At 40.9% G+C, this 23534-nt stretch overlaps 1 protein-coding gene across 4 annotated transcripts in view; it reads right to left on the reverse strand.

The window, feature by feature from the left end:
• Positions 1-23534, reverse strand: part of dock4b (dedicator of cytokinesis 4b) — an 88632-nt gene that overhangs the window by 35660 nt on the left and 29438 nt on the right. For all 4 annotated transcript variants that reach the window (XM_058078052.1, XM_058078051.1, XM_058078054.1 and 1 more), the window contains exons 3-17: positions 22269-22309; positions 22138-22193; positions 21971-22067; positions 21483-21631; positions 19842-19926; positions 17890-18041; positions 15019-15100; positions 14885-14945; positions 14676-14808; positions 14285-14373; positions 9397-9522; positions 4908-5032; positions 4451-4613; positions 2600-2706; positions 1525-1678 (exon numbers count right to left, since the gene is read on the reverse strand). In XM_058078052.1, coding sequence (XP_057934035.1) covers positions 1525-1678; positions 2600-2706; positions 4451-4613; positions 4908-5032; positions 9397-9522; positions 14285-14373; positions 14676-14808; positions 14885-14945; positions 15019-15100; positions 17890-18041; positions 19842-19926; positions 21483-21631; positions 21971-22067; positions 22138-22193; positions 22269-22309 — 1620 coding nt within the window. The remainder of the gene's footprint in view (positions 1-1524; positions 1679-2599; positions 2707-4450; positions 4614-4907; positions 5033-9396; positions 9523-14284; positions 14374-14675; positions 14809-14884; positions 14946-15018; positions 15101-17889; positions 18042-19841; positions 19927-21482; positions 21632-21970; positions 22068-22137; positions 22194-22268; positions 22310-23534) is intronic.

Raw genomic sequence — 23534 nt, forward strand, 5'->3', positions numbered from 1 at the left:
CTTAATAATAATAAGATATAATATAATATATAATATAATAATAATTTTTTTTTCAATTATAACAAATTAGAGCAATGAGTTATTCGCCCCGTCAGTATTAAAAGTAAAATAAATATCTATGAATCTTAAGTAATTCTAATTGAATAAAATGCATACACATTAATAATAATTGCACCATAAGAGCAAAAACACTAAACAATGTCAACAGAGAGGGGAATAATCAGGCATTCCCCCCTCATGGCGTCCGCGTCCACAACATGTCGGGGTAAAAAAAAAATTATGCATATTTAATACAATTTTATGTATATTTTCCCTAAATTAAGCAAGTTTCAGCGTAAAAATAAAAACAAAAATACAAATAAATATAAGGCATTCGGAAGACGCATTCAAAGATGCTGTGATGGTATTTAGTAAGTGTTAGTAACGTCACTGTCATGTTTGCTGAGACGCACAAGCACCAGACTTGATCAACAGGTTTTGAAGGAACAACATAAAGTCAACTCTAAACCCCCGATGTTACTTCCTGTCCGCCCACTACTCAGCTCCCCTAACAAAAGGAACATATAAATATAAGGAGTATCAGTCTTATTTATGTATTAGATGGCTTATTTTGTTGTGACTATAGCTACAATATTGGGTAATACAAGTACAAAGATGACTATAGGGGTGTTATTTCATGTCTACAGGGCTCTAATAATATAAACAAGTATTTAGAACAGGGGTCTCAAACTCAATTTACTTGGGGGCCACTGGAGCTCGGGTCTGGGTGAGACTGGGCCGCATCAGGTTTTCCAAAAAAAAACAAAAAAAACACATTTATTAAAAACAAAAAAATTAAAAAAAACTTTGCTTTGGTTCCAATTTTCTACAAGAAAAGCTCTGATAAAACATTCCACTGGTCTCAAATATCCTTTTATTTTTCTACACAACTGCAGGGTCTTGAGACACATGCTAACTCGCTAACTAGCGACCTAAACGGTAGCCTTCAAGTTATTTCCTTTAAACTTAAATAGCCAAAAACTTACCACTTCCACACGGATAGGGAGGATAACTATTAACAGTTATTTAACCTTTAACATGAACATTAATCAAACGTAATAATTTTTTCTGGGTACATGATACCAGATAGCATCCATATCAAACTTGCGCGGGCCTCAAACTAGTGTCCTGCATGCCACATTTGGCCCGCGGGCCGCGTGTTTGAGACCCCTGATTTAGAAGGATGTTTTCTATGCTCTAACTAGGAAAATATTTCATTCATAAATAAGGAATGTATCTTTTTAAAGAGTTTTAGCGCATAGTGCAAAGAAATGGAAGCTATTCCCACCCCCCCCCTTTGCACATTCACAGATTTATTCACACACGTTTCCCCGCTCGGAGAACATATTCACACTTGCTGGTATTATTTTCCCTTCCAGCATATGTCAGTATGTTTGTGACTATTCGGTTCACCGAGTGCTTTCATCAGTCGGACACACACAAAAATGCAAATCCCCAAATGTAAGTTGTTTTTTTTTTCTTTACCGTTTTGTGTGAGCTTGGTGGAGCAGAGGAAGCTGGTGATCCAGAAAGACTCCTTGGTGCCTTTCAGTGTCTGGTTGTTGGACGGGATGTTGGCCTTGGAGAACGGTAGCTTCAGATAGCGTGTGCAGTCGGCCAAATTGGTGTTCTCTTCACACTGGAAACATACAAGGAATTGCTTTCGGTGTAATTGCAGATTGGATAATTGTTTTGAGAATATGACATAATATCAATTCTGTGGCTGCTGCACACCGTAGGCTGACGTTATTGGATGTTATATCATTATCCTGCTGCGAGGTGTTCTTTTCTTGGCCTTCAATGCTGCCAGTTGGTGTTATACAATCACAGAAGGGTAAGAAGCTGTTGTTGTTTTATTGATTCAGCGCGCAGATAGCTTTAGCGCTCGGCTGAGGCTGCCGGAGCCCCAAAGCTCGCACACGTCGGTCGGACTGCAGCTTCAGCATCTATTTTGGGTCTGAGGAGAAACTAGGCCATGCAAGTTTTCATTCGACTCTCCGCAAACTTTCATCTGACATTAGCGGCGGGGCCCCGATGCTTCTCAAGTCAAGGAAAATTATTTGACAACGCCGCTGATGGCCTGCAGCAGGCAGGAGGGTACAAAAAAAAAAAAAAAAAACACAAAAAATCAGACGTTTGGTCGCTGTTGTGCCCCGCAGCTGACAAATGAATCAATGCAGCCTGCGCGTCATTGTGCGATGAGGTTCACGCACACACCCTTTTTTGCCTGCAGCTGACGACGTAGTCTGCAATTACATTTTAAATGTTTTATTTGTGTCTGTAATATACACATGCTGAACAGACATGGGGCGAGCTTTTAAAAATAAATGATACACGGCTACCAGTGTTACATGCATGGCTGTTTGACAGCCTGTGGCGCCGAATAGAGACAGGACAACATGGGACACACTTAGGAGTGAATCACATAATCACACAGTAGCAGGACACAAATAGCTCCTTTAAGACGCTGCTCTGTAGTACTTGACAACATAAAATGTAGCAAAATATACATTGTTGCATAAAAAGGAGTATTTTTCTGCAGAGGACAAGCAGGCCGTACCTTATGGATAATGAGCTCGTGCGTGCCATCTGGCAGAGTCCTTCCGTCCTCTTGCATCAGGGGGACAAAGGAGTAGCCGAACAGCTTCTTCTCCCCCTTCTCTTTAGCTGGGTGCAAAAAAAAACAGGAATTAAATATCCTCACAAGCACACTTTTAATACTCATTTTTGGCATTAAAATGCAACCCCGGCATTATGGTTTATGTGCCGCCATACTCCTAATCAACACTCCGCACTCCAAAGGCAGGTTGAGCACAACTTTTCTGGCAGTTTGGTGTCACCGCAAGTCTAAATAGGGCTCCTAATGAGAAGCCCTTGGGTGTCGGAGCGAGCGGTGCCAGGAGGAATAAGGCTGCAGCATCTCCTGCATACAGCCACGCAAACTTGGCAGCAAACAGAGCACAAATGTAAAGAATCAAAAGTCCTCGTTAATGATTCATCTCATTAACAGGTAGGAATTTAGGATAAACGTGTGGCGACGATGCTGAACCGCTCTTCTCCATTTATAGCTTCGCCTTTTAAGAATGATTATTGTATGCATGAATGCGCTTGAGAAATAAAATTAAACGCAAATCTAAAAATTTAATAATTATTCCTACATTTATTTTATCTACATATTTACATTGCTTGACCATGAAAACATACTATAGAAGGATTTCAATGACTTAAACAATGCTAACATTAGCATGCTAACACCTTGCATAATAATGTTTAACATGCCCTAACTGCCCGAAGCGTGTGTTTATATAAATGCCTACCTCTGAAAATGCTACAAATGTTTCCATATTTAATTGTAATTATGTTAGCTAGTCGTGTCTGCTTAAATTCATATTCATGAAAATCACAAAAAAATGCTACTATGCTAATATTATCATGGTATGCTAACATGGATGCATGTTAGTATGCTAACACCTAACATGATAGTGGTGTTTGTGTCTACCCATGAGTCGACCCATGAAAATGGCTAAAAATGCTACTATGCTAATATCATCATGCTAGATATGCTAACATGTATGCATGTTAGTATGCAAACACCTAACATGATTGTGGTGTTTGTGAAAATGGCTAAAATGCTACTATGTTAATATTATCATGCTAGATATGCTAACATGTATGCATGTTAGTATGCTAACACCGAACATGATAGTGGTGTTTGTGTCTACCCATGAGCCGACCCCTGATAATGGCTAAAAATGCTACTATGCTAATATTAGCATGCTAGATATGCTAGCATGTATGCATGTTAGTATGCTAACACCGAACATGATAGTGGTGTTTGTGTCTACCCATGAGTCGACCCATGAAAATGGCTGAAAATGCTACTATGCCAATATTATCATGCTAGATATGCTAACATGTATACATGTTAATATGCTAACACCGAACATGATAGTGGTGTTTGTGTCTACCCATGAGTCGACCCATGAAAATGGCTAAAAATGCTACTATGCTAATATCATGCTAGATTTGCTAACATGTATGCATGTTAGCATGCTAACACCTAATATGATAGTGGTGTTTGCGTCTACCCATGAGCCGACCCATGAAAATGGCTAAAAATGCTATTATGCTAATATTAGCATGCTAGAAATGCTAGCATGATAACGTTACCATGCTAACACTTAACATGATAGTCGTGTTTGTTTCTACCCATGAAAATAGCAAAAAAGTGTGGTACCAAGAGTATGCTTGCAATGTTAGCATGCTACCGTGTTCTGACCATTTTTTTTATGGAGTTATATGCACGAAATGCCAAAAATGGTCATATATAGAATCTATTTTGTGCTATGCTTGGCGGAGGTAATAAGTACATCAAAAATGACACCCTTTTTGATTGTATGTTGCTACTTACTGGAGCAATGTCGAAACTCGAAGCGAACGTGCGACCCCCGGAACATGTCGACAGGGATGGGCAGCTTGATCTGCTCTGCCCAGCGAGGACTGTTGTTGTGGTACAGTACCAAAGAGTGGTACTCGTCCGCACCGGGTTCACCGGAACCGGCTGCCACGTGACTCTGGAAGGTACAGAACCAAATAAAATAAAATAAAAAATCAGTTTTAATTGTTAACCATTTTCTGTCCCCTGACATGGAAAAAACCCAGGAGCAAAAGCGCCCGAGATGAGCAACACACTGGAGGTAAAGCTCTGGCTCATCTGGGTCAGACATATTTAAATCTAAAAGAAGACGCATCTCAAATGAGGAGCCATTAAGGGACAAACCAACTAAGCACTTAATTGGGAGTGTTCAACAGAGAGTTGTGGGTTTAAAAAAAAAAGTCATAATTGAGTAAATTCCAGGTTTCTATACCTTGAGGATTTGTCCATCAATATCCAGCACGTAGACGGTGATCTCCACATTCCGGGCGACACTTTTCCCACCCTTTTCAAACTCTCCTTTCTCCAATGTGATGTAAAGGTCATTCCTCATCTCTCCTGCATGGTCAAAAACAGGCAGTCATTGATTATGCATACGAGTGTAGTGTTATTAATGACCGACTGACAGCTTGGGGACATTGTGAGTGAAATGCATCCTGACAAAGGGCGGACAGCATTAGTATTATTTAACCAGACTTAACCACGGATGTCGGCCCTTTTAAAGCCCATTCTAATGAGATCTAAGGAAGAGTCGGTAAAGTCAAGGATACATGTTTTTATGTTTTATTTCTAAGGTCAAACTGTCTTGATTGGTTAATGGAGACAATCCAACAGGCTAATAAAACCCAGTAATTGCCTAACTGTAACAGTGGATGTACTGGGATTGCTCCTGTCATTGAGGATCTTTGACTAGCACTTTTATATTGTGTTCTCAAATTTGGGAGCATGATGGTGCGTTCAAGGTGTTTATTGCTCAAAATTGTGTCCTCCTACTCCACGCAGGATCTTTTTGCAGCAAGTTCCTAAAAACAGCAGAGTGCTCCAGTCATATTGAGGATCTTTGACTAGCACTTTTTTTTGCAGTCGCTCCTTAAAAACAGCACAGTGTTCCTGTCACATAGAAGCTTTTTAACTCGAGTTTGTGCAGCACAATAATCCTGCAACACAGGAGGATCTTTGATTAGTGTTGCTGCAGTAGGTCCTAAAAAACAGCAGAACACTCATGTATATACAGGATCTTTGACTAGCACTTTTACAGTGGGTCGTCAAAAACAGCAGAACGCTCCTACTCCACAGATGATCTTTTTGCAGCAAGTTCCTCAAAACAGCAGAGCACTCCTGTCATATTGAGGATCTTTGACTAGAACTTTTACAGTGTGCCCTCAAAAACAGCAGAGTACTCCTACTCCACACAGAATCTTTTTGCAGCAGGTTCCTAAAAACAGCAGAGTGCTCCTGTCATATTGAGGATCTTTGACTAGCACTTTTACACTGTGTCTTCAAAAACAGCAGGGTGCTCCTGTCATATTGAGGATCTTTGACTAGCACTTTTACAGTGTGTCCTAAAAGACAGCAGAGTACTCCTACTCCACACAGAATCTATTTGCAGCAGGTTCCCAAAAACAGCAGAGTGCTCCTGTCATTGAGGATCTTTGACTTGCACTTTTACAGTTTGTCCTCAAAAACAGCAACATGCTCCTACCCCACGCAGGATCTTTTTGCAGCACGTTCCTAAAAATAGCAGAGTACTCCTGTCATATTCAGGATCTCTGAATATTTATACAGCATTTATACAGGAGGTCCTTAAAAACAACAGAGCATAAACTATCAATATAGACGATCTTTGACCCTCATTTTTACAGCAGGTCCATAAAAACAGCAGAGCACTCGTGTCTCAAAGAGGATATTTCACTGAAGTTTTTGCAGTAGGCGCTTAAATAAAGCATAGCAGTCTTGCAACACAGAGGATCTTTGAAAATATGTTTAGTAGTCCTTTCACATAGAGGATCTTTAACTCGAACTTTTGTAGGAGGTCCTTAAAATGTGCTATATAAATAAAGTGGATTGGATTGGATTGGATTAAAAACAGCAGAACACTTCTGCAACATAGAGGATCTTGGACCCTTATTTTTACAATAGGTGCTCCTGTCATATACAGGATCTTTGCATTGTGTTTCTGCAGTACGTCCATAAGTAATTGCCTAACGGACAAGGAAGGTTAAAATAATCATATTGAGTCACGTGTACGCAACACATTGTATGTATTTACAGCTGTACAGTTTGTACAGTTGTACACTTTGGAGTCACCTTCTCATTCAATACAAAGTGTCTCGAAAGTTTTGTTTTTGTGTCATTTCACCACCTCGAAGGTCAACATTGATTTCCTGTTCTTGCCATCAGTAACCATGGCAATAACAAGCATCCTATAGACCATACTGTACACACACACACACTGGAGGACTGTATAGATCCCATTTAGAGCAAAAAAAAAAAGGCGTGGTGTTGGGAAAATGATTCAGTCATCTCCAGACGAGAGAAAAAGAGAGAGCGAGACGGCTTCCTTTTGCCCAGGGGCAGACTTCTACGGTCAGAAATGGAGAGAGCGTAAAAAAAAAAGGGTTGTAGTCAAGCAGAGACAAAGAGAGCGAACATAAATCTGTGTTAGTGAGACACTGGGGGGACCCACGGTCTGCGCTGGCTTTTTATCTGTGTGACCAGACAGTGCACCTCACTTAAAGTCATAGAAAACAAAAGATTTATTTTTTTTTATACTTTTTTTATTCAGTGTTCACCACATGGAGAGAGCGTGGAAGCTGTAAGGCCTGAGGGCTCTGCATCATTTGACAGGCAGCTATCGACATATGAATATTTAATCATGTAAGTGTAATTTAGCTCTCATGCGCCGTGTGAGGTTGTTACCAAGGCAACTGCCGTGGATATTAAAAGGCTGGACAGCATACTGTACAGTACACAGCATGAAAGCCTCGACTGCTGTTTGCCATAAAGGGGATATAATATATCCTTTAGGGAGCTTTATACCTCAGTAGAAGGTGCTGTATTGGGATCGCAATACGCTCTTGTTCTTGTACCATAGCGTTTTTTTGCAACACATTCGTACTTTTGTCATATAAATGGTCTTTGACTAGCGCTCCTGTCAAATACAGGATCTTCGACAGGTGTTTTGGTAACAGTTTCCTGAAACAACTAAGCTCCTGTCATATCAGGGATCATTGACGAGCATTGATGCAGTCGCTCCTTAAAAACAGCTTCCTGTCACATAGAAGCTTTTTAACTCGAGTTTGTGCAGCACAATAATCCTGCAACAAAAGAGGATCTTTGACTAGCGTTGCTGCAGTAGGTCCTAAAAAACAGCAGAGCACTCATGTCATTGAGGATCTTTGACTAGCACTTTTACAGTGGGCCCTCAAAAAACAGCAGAGTGCACCTACTCCACAGAGGATTTTTTCGCAGCAAGTTCCTAAAAACAGCAGAGTACTCCTGTCATATTGAGGATCTTTGACTAGCATTTATTCAGGAGGTCCTTAAAAACAGAAGAGTGCTCCTGTCATATTGAGGATCTTTGACTAGAACTTTTACAGTGTGTCTTCAAAAACAGCAGAGTACTCCTGCTCCATATAGGATCTTTTTGCAACAAGTTCCTAAAAACAGCAGAGTTCTCCTGTCATATTGATGATCTTTGACTAGCATTTATTCAGGAGGTCCTTAAAAACAGCAGAGTGCTCCTGTCATTGAGGATCTTTGACTAGCACTTTTACAGTGTGTCCTCAAAAAACAGCAGAGTGCTTCTACTCCACAGAGGATCTTTTTGCAGCAAGTTCCTAAAAACAGCAGAGTAATCCTGTCATATTTAGGATCTTTGACTAGCATTTATTCAGGAGGTCCTCAAAAACAGCAGAGTGCTCCTTTCATATTGAGGATCTTTGACTAGCACTTTTACAGTGTGTCCTCAAAAACAGCAGAGTGCTCATACTCCACAGAGAATCTTTCTGCAGCAAGTTCCTAAAAACAGCAGAGTACTCCTGTCATATTGAGGATCTTTGACTAGCATTAATTCAGAAGGTCCTTAAAAACAGCAGAGTGCTCCTACTCCACGCAGGATCTTTTTGCAGCAAGTTCCTAAAAACAGTACTCCTGTCATATTCACGATCCCTGACTAGCATTTCCACAGGAGGTCCTTAAACACAGCAGAACATAGACAATCAACATAGACGATTTTTGACCCTCATTTTTACAGCAGGTCCATAAAAACAGCAGAGAACTCATGTCTCAAAGAGGATATTTCACTGAAGTTTTTGCAGTAGGTGCTTAAAAAAAGCATTGTGGTCTTGCAACACAGCGGATCTTTGAAAATATTTTTAGTAGTCCTTTCACATAGAGGATCTTTAACTCAAACATTTGTAGGAGGTCCTTAAAAACAGGAGAACACTTCTGCAACATAAAGGATCTTGGACCCTTATTTTTACAATAGGTGCTCCTGTCATATACAGGATCTTTGCCTCGTGTTTCTGCAGTACGTCCATAAAACTGGCAGAGTGCTGCTGATATATAGCATTGACATTACCGACAAAATAAGAATAAAAGTTCAGGATTTTTCTGAAACTGTATTAAACAGCGCTGCTCCATATACTGCAGTGTCCCTTTTGCACATGATTCATGGGATTACAGTGATTTTATTTGGGGTTTGTACTATTTTTACAAAATGGTAACTTTCAAACTGCCATTCATACCTAAAGTCATGTGGTAAGTCGCTTTAAGTGGATGCAATGTTAAAAAGAAGCAGACATCCAGAAGGGAAAGTGATTACCCACAGTAGCCTTTTCCTAACCACACATGACATAGTGTAATGCTTGACCCGCACCACATGATTAATGTGCTCGTTTAAGAGCCTTGTGGTATCCCACCTGGCATGATGACATCAGAGAAGCCCAGCTTCCTGGTGATGGACACGCCACGAGTGAACAGAACCATGTACTCTCGTCTCAGCTGATCGATGTCGCCGTGGAGGAGCTGGAGAGCCACTGCTAGACCTAAACATGAGCAGAAATATAAGCAGGTATCAGTTGTAAGTCACATGACCAGCAGGTTGAGTTGAATGATAAGGATTTGTCATTATATGGTGCCTTGAAGAATGTAAACCTGGTTTCTAGACGCAAACAAAGGTATAGAAAGTTTGGATGTTATTTCACGCCCTGAAGGAGATACCAAGGCACCCCAGAGCAATATCAAGATACTAGAAGATGATACTACTGCCTTGCACGCCTCTATAGAGGAGGTTAAAAACCTGACGGAGGAAAATACAGCGCTATGCAATGACATCAAGGTACTACAGGATGATACCAAGGTACCAGAAGATGATACTACTGCCTTGCGCGCCTCTATAGAGGAGGTAAAAAACAGAGCTATGCAATGACATCAAGGTACTACAAGATGATATCAAGGTACCAGAAGATGATACTACTGCCTTGCGCACCTCTATTGAGGAGGTAAAAAACCTGACGAAGGAAAATACAGCGCTATGCAATGACATTAAGGTACTACAAGATGATACTACTGCCTTGCACACCTCTATTGAGGAGTTTAAAAACCCGACGGAGGAAAATACAGCGCTATGCAATGACATCAAGGTACTACAGGATGATACCAAGGTACCAGAAGATGATACTACTGCCTTGCGCGGCTCTATAGAGGAGGTTAAAAACCTGACGGAGGAAAATACAGCGCTATGCAATGACATCAAGGTACTACAAGATGATATCAAGGTACCAGAAGATGATACTACTGCCTTGCGCGCTTCTATTGAGGAGGTTAAAAACCAGACGAAGGAAAATACAGCGCTATGCAATGACATCAAGGTACTAGAAAATGATACTACTGCCTTGCACGCCTCTATTGAGGAGGTTAAAAACCGATGAAGGAAAATACAGCGCTATGCAATGGCATCAAGGTACTACAAGATGATATCAAGGTACCAGAAGATGATACTACTGCCTTGCGCACCTCTATTGAGGAGGTAAAAAACCAGACAAAGGAAAATACAGCGCTATGCAATGACATTAAGGTACTACAAGATGATACTACTGCCTTGCACGCCTCTATTGAGGAGTTTAAAAACCCAACAGAGGAAAATACAGCGCTATGCAATGACATCAGGGTACTACAGGATGATATCAAGGTACTAGATGATACTACTGCCTTGCACACCTCTATTGAGGAGGTTAAAAACCAGACGGAGGAAAGTACAGTAATAGGCAATGACATCAAGGTACTATAGGATGATATCAAGGTACTACAAGATGATAATACTTTCTTGTGCGCTTCTATTGTGGAGGTTAAAAACCAGACGGAGGAAATTACAGCGCTATGCAATGACATCAAGGTACGACAGGATGATACCAAGGTACTACAAGATGATACTACTCAAATCGTCACCTTTATGCCTTCCCACATAGTATCAGAATTTGGGACCAAATATAAGGTGAAATAAAAATATGGTATAGTTGTCTATCTGCGCAACGTGGGAGAATGATGGTGCATTCAAGGGGTTTATTGCAAATTTGTTGTGCTGTATTTGGAAATGAGGCCAAATCCTACACCAAACTGTTTTGAAAGGCTAGCAAAACATACTGCCTTCATGGCAAAATACAGTAATTCTACTAATATGCAGTACACGGTCATGCTTTTATTTGTTGCATTAAGAAACACCACATAATTAGACAATTCACCATGTCCCAAAAGGAGCAGAAAGTAGCAGAGCTTATTTGTCTCTAAAAGCCACTGCGGGGAAACAATTAGGCAAGCTTCATTGCTATTCAAGTTTGTTTTATGTAGATGCAGAGGACAAAAAAAAAGAAGCATCCTCAACCTCCTGGCCTCAGCCCACCCTGCCTGCCTCCTCTCACAAACAAGTCCAAAACAAAACCGCTGAGCTGCCGTAGGACCGCCTGCTTGTGCCTACGCTCACACGGAGGTGAGGGCTGAATTAACTACCTGCATGGCCTGACTCATGCAGTATGGAGCTTGCACAAACACCCTTATGAAACCTCTTTCCATAGTTTCTCCTTTCCTCCTCACCTTTAGACAGCCTTTGTCTAGTTTAGGCTGCTAATAAGAGATTTCTGTTGCACTGCCAGGTCTCTAGAAAGCAACACAAAGATGATTCACACAACACAAGCCCCAACAACACTTATCTCACACCATTGAACCCTTTTTAATCGGCTCCCTGACACTAAGTGTTATAAATCGAGGCTCTTCAATTATGCAGGGAGTTCTACAGCAACTGCAAGGACCTTTAGTGAGGATGGGAAGAATTTGGGTAGCACTTAGGATTTTTTTCAGAAAATGCATCATAAGAGATGCTGAAATGCCAATTCAAGTTGGGGAAAAATATTGTTTTTGAGAAGTTGACATTTTTGGTCATTAGGACCTCATTTCTGTTTTTTTCCCCCATTTTCACACTGTAGAAAAATAACAATGCATAAAAAGCAAAGTTGCTGCCAATTACCTTACCTATCTAAAAGCCTAATAAGAATAATAAGCAGTATTGTATTTTTTTTAATTATTGGAGTATAAAAAATAAACTTATGTCAACTTTAAAGTTGATTAAAAATTATTAATATTATAATATATTCATTATATATATATATATATATATATTTTTTTTTTTTTTTTTCACACTGACTTTGTTGAGGAGTGATTATTTTAAAGAGGAAAATATCCACTCTTTATGGCAGTTTGTGGGAAGCTGACATTTTTGGTCATTACTTCTACTGGTCTTTAAAAAATATTTAAAAACTCCCATAATATGATTCATACTCCATATGAAGAAATATAGGATTGACACTTAAAGTGGAAACAATATATGCCTATATCATATATTTACAGCTGTTTTTGGGAAGCTGACATTTTTGGTAATCCTGGCCTGGAGTGTGTTCCCCTCATTTTGGTACTGTTGAAAAATAAAATGTATGAAAAACAATATTGCGCCCAGTCAGTGACCCATCTGAGTGCCTAGTAAGAAATAACTGAGGTTTATTTTTTATTTTTTTAAAATAGTATTTTTAGTTTTTTAGGTATGTGGTCATTATAAGTTAATTAAAAACTCAAAAAATATAATTATGATGTGTACAGTATATAAATATGTGATGTGTACAGTATATTTCACGCTGAAGTAGTTTAAATCAAAGTGGAAAAAGCTGATTAATATATAGTATATTTATAGCAGTTTTTGGGAAGCTATTTCTAAATCGTTTTATTCCATATAATAAGTCTAATAAGCATTTTTGTAATGTTTGTTGTAGTTATGTCAATGTACGAGGCTTTAAAAAATTAAAAACTCGAAAAATATAGTTTAAATTTGGCTCACTTAAAGTTTCAGATGTTATTGGGAAGCGGGCAGTTTTTTGTCAGCAGGGACAAATGAGGCTATTCCATAAAATATGGGGTACGACGAAGAATTATAACATAAGCAACAGATTTCGTATTTTTTGTTATTCAGGCTATTTTTGAACAAGCACCCATTCATGCTGATTTTCAACACGTGAGCAGACCAACAGCTTTTGTGCCAAATAACAGAAAAATATGATTTATGGTCCAGTGTCTGATAAGGATGCAGGAAGGTGGTCTGCTGCATTCTTCTTGATATTTTATTAGACTGTTATTACAAAGGCAGTGGCAGTGGAAGCGCCGTCACGCCGTATCGGTCCTACAGCTCAGATAACACACAACAGTGTGACATTGAGCATAATTGCTGCATCCATCCAATGCGTTGGAGGGATGGCCTGTGATAAATTACCATTCTGGATATCGTGCGAAGTAATTATTGGTCCCCCGGGGGACGCTGGAAAAGAGACGCTGACTAAGTAAGATTCGGTGTCAAAATTGTCTAGCGTGAGGACAAATGTCCTTGTCTTTGAGGCTCAGTCACCGTGCGTTCTCGTTGGAAAGTGCACACCAATGTTTGAAAGCAGCGAAACAATGCTTTCATATTTCACACTTTTTTTTTTCTTTCTTCTTGACGTCTACGGCCGACCTGTTGCTACGGGAAACTGCTGATGCTGTTGTTCGGCGTGGTGATGCGTGTGCGGCTATTTATATAAATGCTGCCTTTTTGCAATTGCTGTAGGCTTCCTGTAGAGACAACCATGTGAGGCTCATTTTAATTGCTGCCCCCACCCCCTCAAAAAAAAAGAAGAACTCAATGCCCACAAAGTGTGGTGACTCAGGCCGGACCGGACATGGTACCAGACTGATGATGATGCAACACGGCTCCAGCACTGCCAGACTTCAAACAAGTCCTACCACTTATTAGTAGTGGTGCTTTACAAAGAGATCTTTCAGTGTCTATTTCAATAAAACAAAATTTGAAAGTATATTTATGGAAAAGCGGCTGCACGGTGGACTAGTGGTTAGTATGTTGACCACACAGTCAGGAGATCTGGGTTTCAATCAATCTCCGCTTGCGCATCACCCATTCAAAAAACTTGCATGTAACTTGGTATGAATAGGAGTGTGAATAGTTGTTTGTCTATATGTGCCCTGTGATTGGCTGACCACCAGTCCAGGGTGTACCCCACCTCTCGCATAAAGTCAGCTGGGATAGGCTCCAGCATTCCACCAAGGTCTTAGTGAGAACAAGTGGCATAGAAAACGGATGGATGGATATTTGGAAAAGTCATTATATGCATCTTTCAGGACCTTTACTAGTATGCTATGCCTCTTATAAAGCGAAGTCAAACACATTTAAATCTGATTTTCTTTTTCTTTTTATACAAATTTTACTTCAAAACTTACCTGTATTGGATCCAGACAGGTTGTACCTCGAATTGGCCTTTTTGATGATGTTCTCGTGGATTTGGTACCACTCACTTTCTGTGTTACATCTAAAACAATACAGAGGGAAACCAAATTACATTTTCTCTTGTGTTTTTGTGTGCAGTTTGGTTATTATAGTACCTAAAAAACAAAGTAATACAACAGAACAATAATGCAATTAAATACATAAAATACACAAGTTAACATAACACACACAATATTTAAAAATAAGCAATAAAATCATATAAAAATATGTATTTATTGTGATTATGCATGACTTATAATAGCTATTCCCCTGATTGCTGTGTTGGCACCTGCACTATTCATATCAGCTAAACAGACAACTGTCGCCCCGTTTCCATGCGCTTACGCGTAAACCTTGAGCAGGTGGTCATCCTTGGAATCGGCCGTGAGCAGATCGGCGATGCTTACGATGGCGCAGCCAAACGGCCGGCGGTATTGAACGCTACACTGGTTCTTCTTCTCTCCGGCGCCCATTCTGCCTGCAAAACGAACAACAACACATTCTAACCTATGATGCTTCTCTTAAGGAACCCTGCTAAAAATAGCGAGGCCTACCTATTCTTATCATGTGCACAACAATGTAGACATCTTTCCGTAGGTCGCTGCTTCCCAGATCCTGGATTGTTACAAGATGTGAGCAACACTTTTGGTAGTCGATTAGGGTTTTTAGGGTTTTTGGCAGTACTCACCACAAATAGTGTGCACTGTCTTTCCGTCTTCTCTGGTGACTTGGGCAAGCCGCTCTTATTCAGCCGGACAAAGAACCTTTCACTGCACAAATTCAAAGAAAGAAGAAAGAAATTACGGCTGCACGGCGGTTGAGTGGTTAGCACGCAGGCCTCACAGCTAAGAGACCCGGGTTCAATTCCACCCTCGGCCATCTCTGTGTGGAGTTTGCAAGCATCTCCGGGTTCCAAAAACATCTTAGCTTCATTGGCGACAACAAATTATCCATAGGTGTGAATGGTTGTTTGTCTATATGTGCCCTGTGATTGGCTGGCGAAGACCCGAAGACAGCTGGGATATAAATTGTAGCTGTATATAAATTTATTTATTATTTATTCGTCATTTCCAAATGCCCACAAAGCATGCTAGGTAGTCCACCAGCAACAATGATATGAACTATGAACAATAAATCATTTGATATCAAGAGTATTTTAACTCGGGCTGCACGGCGAGGAGACTCGAGTTCAATCCCACCCTTGGCCATCTCTATGTGGAGTTTGCATGTTCTCCCCGTGCATGCGTGGGTTTTCTCCGGGTACTCCGGTTTCCTCCCACATTCCAAAAACATGCTAGGTTAATTGGCGACTCCAAATTGTCAATAGGTGTGAATGTGAGTGTGAATGGTTGTTTGTCTATATGTGCTCTGTGATTGGCTGGCCACCAGTCCAGCGTGTACCCCGCAAGACAGCTGGGATAGGCTCCAGCATCCCCTGCGTCCATCGTGAGGATAAGTGGTAGAAAATGAATGAACGAAGAAAGAAATTACACAAAGAGAGCACAAAGGAATGCTCGTCGTAAAGTTATAAAGTGGTATTTTGTGTGTTGAACCCACGGCACGGTGCCCTCAAACGACCACAAATTGAAGTCCATGTCGGGCAAAAGCGGAAAGGACGACCACTGCCCCCTCTACTCAAAAAAAAAGAGCCGGCAGAGGCATCCAGCTGGGCCTCTCTCGCTCTCTCTTATCCCGGCTCGGCTAATCCAGTTAGGTGACTTTCACAGTCGGCCCGATAAGCAGACAGAAAACCTTGTAATGCACCAGCGCCTGACAAAGAGCCAAGTTGCTGACACGGCTATAGCAGTCCGAGCCACTCGCACAAGGACACACAAAGCATCCGTAAAACTTTTGAATGTGTGTACTTCAACAGCGACGATGGCCCGGAATGTCCCAAGTCAGATTAGCTTTGTCTGAACTGTCCAATCAAAAAGCAACACGTGAGGGAATGTTCACATGTGGATCCATGATGCTCCGTGTGACTTTCCACACCATTTATCCCACCATACGGATTCCTGTGCATCAGACGCCGCGCCGTGCTTAGCATGGTTTCCCCCACCTTAATTAGTGCCTTATTGTCGCAACCACCGATTACCAGCTACTCGTACACACACACACACATATGCAAATATGTCCTCTCCCAGTCCTTTGCCAGCCCCTCCCTCACAGCTTGTTGATCTACTCCTCCCCCAGTGGGACCTTATCTCGCTCTATCACCGCTCGTATTAACACAATATGAATGGCTCCGTTCCCTCCCCTCTGGGCCCCCTAGAGCACTCGCCGGCCCCTCTCATGTTATTGATAATTGCATTTACGGGGGCTAGTGGGGTGGGGGCAGTTGTCGAGGAAAGGCTACCTAAAAGTTATACAGTCGTGGTTATGTTAGCACAACACATCACTGTGTTCATTATCCCTCAGACACAAAAAGGAGCAGCCGTGGTGCAAAAGGGGGTCTTCTGGTGCTGGCATGGCACCGAGACAAACAACGGGTTGGACCCCCATCTGGTCCATGACACACAGAAAGCACCCACACCGGATTCAAGCGGCGCCGTGGCTCGCGGCCAGACGGGCCGAGATGTGTAAATGTGCTTGTCTGTTTACTTGCAAGGCCAGACAGTGCGAGAGACAACGCTGGCGCGGTGCCATCTTTTTTTCCTCGAAGACAAGCAATGCAGTGGCCATGCACACACACAAGAGGTCCGTTTTTTTTTTTTTTTGGGGGGGGGGGGTGCATCCCAGCTGAATGCATCAAGTATGAGGATGGTTATTTACCGTGTCAAACACAGAAAGTAAACAAACCATTAGTAATGGTAAAAGTAATTGTGTACATGTAAACATAACTTGCAATGTTAAAGTGGAAATACAGTATCATAAAGTTAGTATGTCCACTAAATCTCGTTCTTTTTCTCACCTCCTGAACAATCACGACAGAGGAGGGGTGATCATTGGATCTAAAATGATTTGGTTCTATGAAGGCGACAGTGAAAACTAAGCAATGTCTTATTATTAAAATTAAACATTAAGGTTTACTATCCATGATAGTATCTTTAGCGATAATAAAGGCCTGGTCATTTAGCGTCACGCTTTATATGATGAAATCACAAGTCACTTTAGCCCTCGGGTCATTCCTGCCAAGCGATTTTGCAACTTTCAAACCCAGCAGCGATAGGAACAAGCCCCGGGAGTCGTACTCATGCTGGCATTTAAGGTGGCAGATAATGTTTTTTCCCCTAATTCGGCCGAATGTCCTCCTCAGAAGTCCCACACGACGCAAATCAATATTATTGGATGGATTTCCGAGTTCAATTACCATAGTAACTTCAGAACTGTGAGGGTCCTTCATTTGAAATGAGAAAGAAAAGTGCTCTAAAATCCACTTCAAAGAGCATTGAAGGAGTCTTATCATTAAAGCATTCTCTCTCCTGGAGTGCTAACATGACAGAAGAGAAAAAACTGGAGATAATGACAGTGGTTGAAAGATAAAATGCTTTTAGCGCTGGAAGTAGCGCTGGATGCTACCCACCAAGTGCATAGAGATGTGCGCAATTCAAGTCCTTACCTAAGTGGCCGGTTCTCCCGCCCGTCATATATTTGGAAGAAGACCTCCAGCTCCTCCCCCAGATTGGCGCTCATCAAGCTCTTGACGTGGACAAATAAATGATGGGTACTGGCCGGCGTTGGCGTCTCCTTCTTGCGATGCCGATGCTCCATCTGCGTTTATGATGGACGAGAAAATGAAAATAAATATATGATATGTACTTGACGCTAATTAGGGGTGTGAGAAGTGTGGCCTGTGGGCCACATGTTGTGCAAGACCAGCAAAAAAAATTGAAAAATAATAATAATCATCATAGTAATAATAATAATAGTTGTATTATTATGAGAAAATTGTAGTAGCATAAAATGGAAATATTAAGGAAAGTCATAATATTATGAGAAATAATGTCATTTTAGTAGCACAGAGTTGAAATAATCAAAGAAAATAAACAATTAAAAATAATTAAGTTGTGATTTTTTTTAAATAGGGGAGGGAAGTTATAATAATAATAATAATAATAATAATAATAATAATAATAATAATAATAATAATAATAATAATAATAATAATAATAATAATAATAATAATAATAATAATAATAATAATAATAATAATAATAATAATAGTTGTATTATTATGAGGAAATTGTAGTAATGGAAATCTTAAAGAAAGTCATAACATTATGACTGAGAAATAATGTCATTTTAGTAGCACAGACTTGAAATAATCAAAGAAAATATACAATTACAAAAAATTTAGTTGTGATTTTTGAAAAGAAAATAGGGGAGGGAAATTAATAATAATAATAATAATAATAATAATAATAATAATAATAATAATAATAATAATAATAATAATAATAATAATAATAATAATAATAATAATAATAATAATAATAATAATAATAATAATAATAATAATAATAATAATAATAATAATACGGATAATATCATGGGAATAAAGTCAAAATATTTTTGGAAAAAAAGTCATGATATTCCAACAACATTTACAAAAAATATGCGGAAAATTTGGAAATTAATAGCTTTAATAGAAAAGATCGAAAAAGAAATGTAAAAAATTGTACAAAATCAAAAAGAGACTATATATGAATATTATCACAATTGACTGACTATACTGTAAGTAAATTGCAAAAAGCTTTCTGAAAGGTTTAAATGGTCAAGCCGAGGTCTTCTAAATGGCTAATGCTACCTTCCCTTCTTCCCACATCACTCCTGCAGGGAATGTTTATGCCTCACTTGTCACCTGAGGTCACAGAGGACGTCCGCATCCATCTGTTCATGCGGGATATGTCACTCCCAAGACGTGTGTGTTTTAGCATCCTCCTTCTCGGGTTGTGTGAGTAATCTCAAATCATTCGTGGTAACAAAAACAGCCCACGATAACACCCCCGCGAGTCCTTTCCAGCACACGTGATGCTCATCTCTGTTTAATTAATCCACTCCACACTGGCGCAGTGGCGCAGTCCAGCGCAGAGACGGTGCCGTCGACAACAAAGATCTCGCTGACAACACAGGCGTCCTTCTGGGATTGTTGTGGGCGACCATTGTGTGTGCATTTATTCTGGGGGAGAATGCACCCCCGTTTCCTTATCTTGTCAAAAGTGCTCATTGTGTAATACCGTTGTATGGAGGTAAGCTTTTGTTTGGACAATAACAAAAAAAGAAACAGATGGATTAAGTGCTTCAATTACTCCAACTAGTGTGTTTTCCTTACACTGTATCACAGTGAAGATGTGGTTGCTATGGTAATGGCACATCTCTGAAGATATGAAGGAGAAGAAGCAGGGGAGCACTATCGAAATCCACTCTGGCTTTGACTCAACCTTTGGCCCCCTCTCCATAGCGACGTAATCCAGTCCAGGGACTGACTACATGTAACATATGGGGACCCACTCTCTAGACACCAGCATGGGGACCAATATCATCCATGGAGAACAGAAGCATCGCGCTCACCAGTCTGTAGAGCTCCGTCACGCTGATTTCATCCGGGTCCACCATGCTGAACTCCTGTCTAGGGACCAGATCCAAACCCAGTTGTCTGCGGATAAAAACATATCATACATTACATACAAACTATTGAGTGGGAACACCACTATTATTGTTAGTAGTAGCATTACAGGGGTGTCTAACATGGAACCCGGGGACCATTTGCGGTCCACAGCTTGGTTTTATTAGCCAGTGACACATTGTAGAAGTAAAATTTAACATAAAAACATCAAAATGGAAGAAATACAACAAAAAATGAAATATTTCGAGAGTAGAAGTAAAAAAAAACACCCATTTATATTTGCCCCAAGGTATGCTAGGTAGCTTGCGATACTCTTTTTCAACATTTTGCCATGTTTGTGCATTTTTGCCTGATTGCAAAATATGTCGATGAGGTTGTCGGAGAAGTAAACATGGAGGAGTTAATATACTCATTCATTCATTCATTTTCTACCGCTTATCCTCACGAGGGTCCCGAGGGTGCTGGAGCCTATCCCAGCTGTCTTCAGACGAGACTGATGGCCAGCCAATCACAGGGCACATATAGACAAACAACCATTCACACTCACATTCATACCTATGGACAATTTGTAGTCGCCAATTAACCTAGCATGTTTTTGGAATGTGGGAGGAAACCGGAGTACCCGGAGAAAACCCACGCATGCACGGGGAGAACATGCAAACTCCACACAGAGATGGCCGAGGGTGGAATTGAACTTGGGTCACCTCGCTGTGAGGCCTGTGTGCTAACCACTCCACGCCGTGCAGCCCGAGTTAATATACTCTTGATATCAAATGATTTATTGTTCATAGTTCATATCATTGTTGCTGGTGGACTACCTAGCATGCTTTGCGGGCTTTTGGAAATGACGAATAAATAATAAATACATTTATATACAGCTACAATTTATATCCCAGCTGTCTTTGGGCGAGAGGCGGGTACACCCTGGACTGGTGGCCAGCCAATCACAGGGCACATATAGACAAACAACCATTCACACTCACATTCATACCTATGGACAATTTGGAGTCACCAATTAACCTAGCATGTTTTTGGAACGTGGGAGGAAACCGGAGTACCCGGAGAAAACCCACGCATGCACAGGGAGAACTCCACACAGAGATGGCCGAGGGTGGAATTGAACCCTGGTCTCCTAGCTGTGAGGTCTGCGCCACTAACCACTTGACCACCGTGCAGCCCGATATTAATAGTTCATGACAAAATAACAAAATATACGTATAAATAGCAGTATGGCCCCCAAAATTGATGTATAGTGGTTGCACGTTTCTGGGCTCTAGCGCCACCTGTTGTGTTCGAATCCGCTTAGCCTGCAAAAAACGGTTTCCGTTCAAGCTAGAGATTTATTTTTAAAAGGCCAGCGCACGTGCGTACAAGCCTAAATTTACTTTTACTGCTTTATTTTCCTCGCTTGGCTGTTTTTCTGCACCCTGTTTCCACCCTAACCACACAATCTATCCTAAGATGTCGTCTTCCCAGAAAGAAACAGAAGACGTGTCACTAAGTAGACTCAAGGGTCCAAAGGGAGAGACAGAAGTTGGGATTATTTATTCCGAATCTCGCAGCCCTGACAGGAATTTTCTACTTACTCGTTGCCCCAGTCCAATCGGGCTGTGATGTGCTGTTTGACGTCCCTCATGCGGTCGTGTGTGAGGTGGCCCACCAGCACCTGCCTCCTCAGGTCCAAAATTTCATTCATCACGTGCCAAAGCCGGTGGAACAAATCCCCTTCGTTCTTCTGCGGGATGAGAGGCGAGAAATCGTATTACTTCAAGCCAGATCGTGGGAAAAAAATCTGGCCTTAATATAAAACATTTCATCTTCTCATGCCTGAATCCCAGTCTAGAGCCACTTTGTGCAAATTAGCCTCAGTGTCCTGCTGCGTTTTAGCCACAAATGCATGCGCTTTGATGTGTAAGTATTCATCAGCTCACTTTAATCAGCGCCCCAGATAACTTAATGGGTCACAAACACAATCAATCCCGCTAATAAATGTGTGGGAAATGGCTTTTTGGTGATTGCATTTAACACGGTCACAGACAAGCTCCGTTGTGGGACTCCTCAAGCAAATACTTACCACATAGAGCCGCTTCCACATGGCCCCCCAGTCCCGCAGGGTGGACGTCATCTCGGTGATGACCGTGTCCTCCACGGGGATGACCGTTTCAAATTGCCTGGAAGGAGACAAACCTCGATTGAGACGTGAACGCGTGCAAAAAATCAAGCCTGCAAAACATGACGTACCCTTTATTCTTGACATGGGCGTTCTTCAGGTGGATGTAACTGGATGGGAAGATACCCTGTGGAGCACCCAAATAACGTAGGCTCTATCAATCACAACGTCATTACTCCCAGCAGTTCAATGTTGCACCTACCTTGACGTTTGGGTTTTTCAGAATGAATCCGCGGTACCAGCCTGCAGGGACAAACTTACTTAATTACCTTTATAGACGGTTGACACCAGGAAAAAACATAAAAAGGTCTGTGGTCTGGATTTCTCATTTTGGAATGTTAAACTTTATAGCTTGGCCACAAGACGTGTAAGAAATCATTCTTGGAGGCCTTCTCATGGTAGCATAGCAGTACACTGATGAAGCCCATTACAGATTTTCATTTTTGATAATCATTTGAAAGAAAAAAGGTTGAAATATTCATATATATATATATATATATATATATATATGTGTGTGTGTGTGTATATATGTATATGTACTATATGTAGATTGGGTCTACAAGAACGATACGACAGTTGCTTGAATTACGACTATGTTACACACTTCTGCACTCTGTGTGTATGCTAGTGGACCCGCCTCCACCCACCGAGACGAAGAGGCTGTACGACTGACAAAAGGGTTGTTCTATGGAATAAACACGCCAAGGTGGTGAAATCAAGTTTTTACTTTCAGGATTTTTTTAAAACATGACAAGATTAATTAATTAATTAATGGATTAGTTAAAGAAGACCTATTATGCTTTTTCCTCTTTTCTGACCTATAAATGTAGTTAAAATGTTCTATTCTCATGTTAAACCATGCCAAAGTTTCAGATAATGAGGTTTGCGCATTTGGAAGTGAGAACTGAAAGAAGTTTGGCATGGCTGAAAACGCTCCGTTTCAAAAGGCGTGGTAAAACTGCCCTTTTGTGATGTCACAGAGGAGTGGACTTCCCTCTTTTTTTCTCCACTGTAAATCGTCTTTGAATACTCTGAAAAGCGCTATACAAATAAAATGTATTATTATGATTATTATTATGGCTGCACGGCGGCCGACTGGTTAGCGCACAGACCTCACAGCTTTGAAACCCGAGTCCAATTCCACCCTCGGCCATCTCTGTGTGGAGTTTGCATGTGTGCGTTTTCTCCGGGTTCCTCCCACATTCCAAAAAGGTTAATTGGCAACTCCAAATTGTCCATAGGTATGAATGTGAGTGTGAATGGTTGTTTGTCTATATGTGCCCTGTGATTGGCTGGCCACCAGTCCAGGGTGTACCCCGCCTCTCGCCTGAAGACAGCTGGGATAGGCTCCAGCACCCCCGTGACCCTCGTGAGGATAAGCAGTAGAAAATTAATGAATGAATGAATTATTATTATATGGTTCATAGTTCATAGAAGCACTTTGGGTGTGTGACCAATCACAGAGGAG

Source organism: Doryrhamphus excisus, chromosome 7 (genome assembly GCF_030265055.1).
Source record: "Doryrhamphus excisus isolate RoL2022-K1 chromosome 7, RoL_Dexc_1.0, whole genome shotgun sequence".
Lineage (NCBI taxonomy): Eukaryota > Metazoa > Chordata > Actinopteri > Syngnathiformes > Syngnathidae > Doryrhamphus > Doryrhamphus excisus.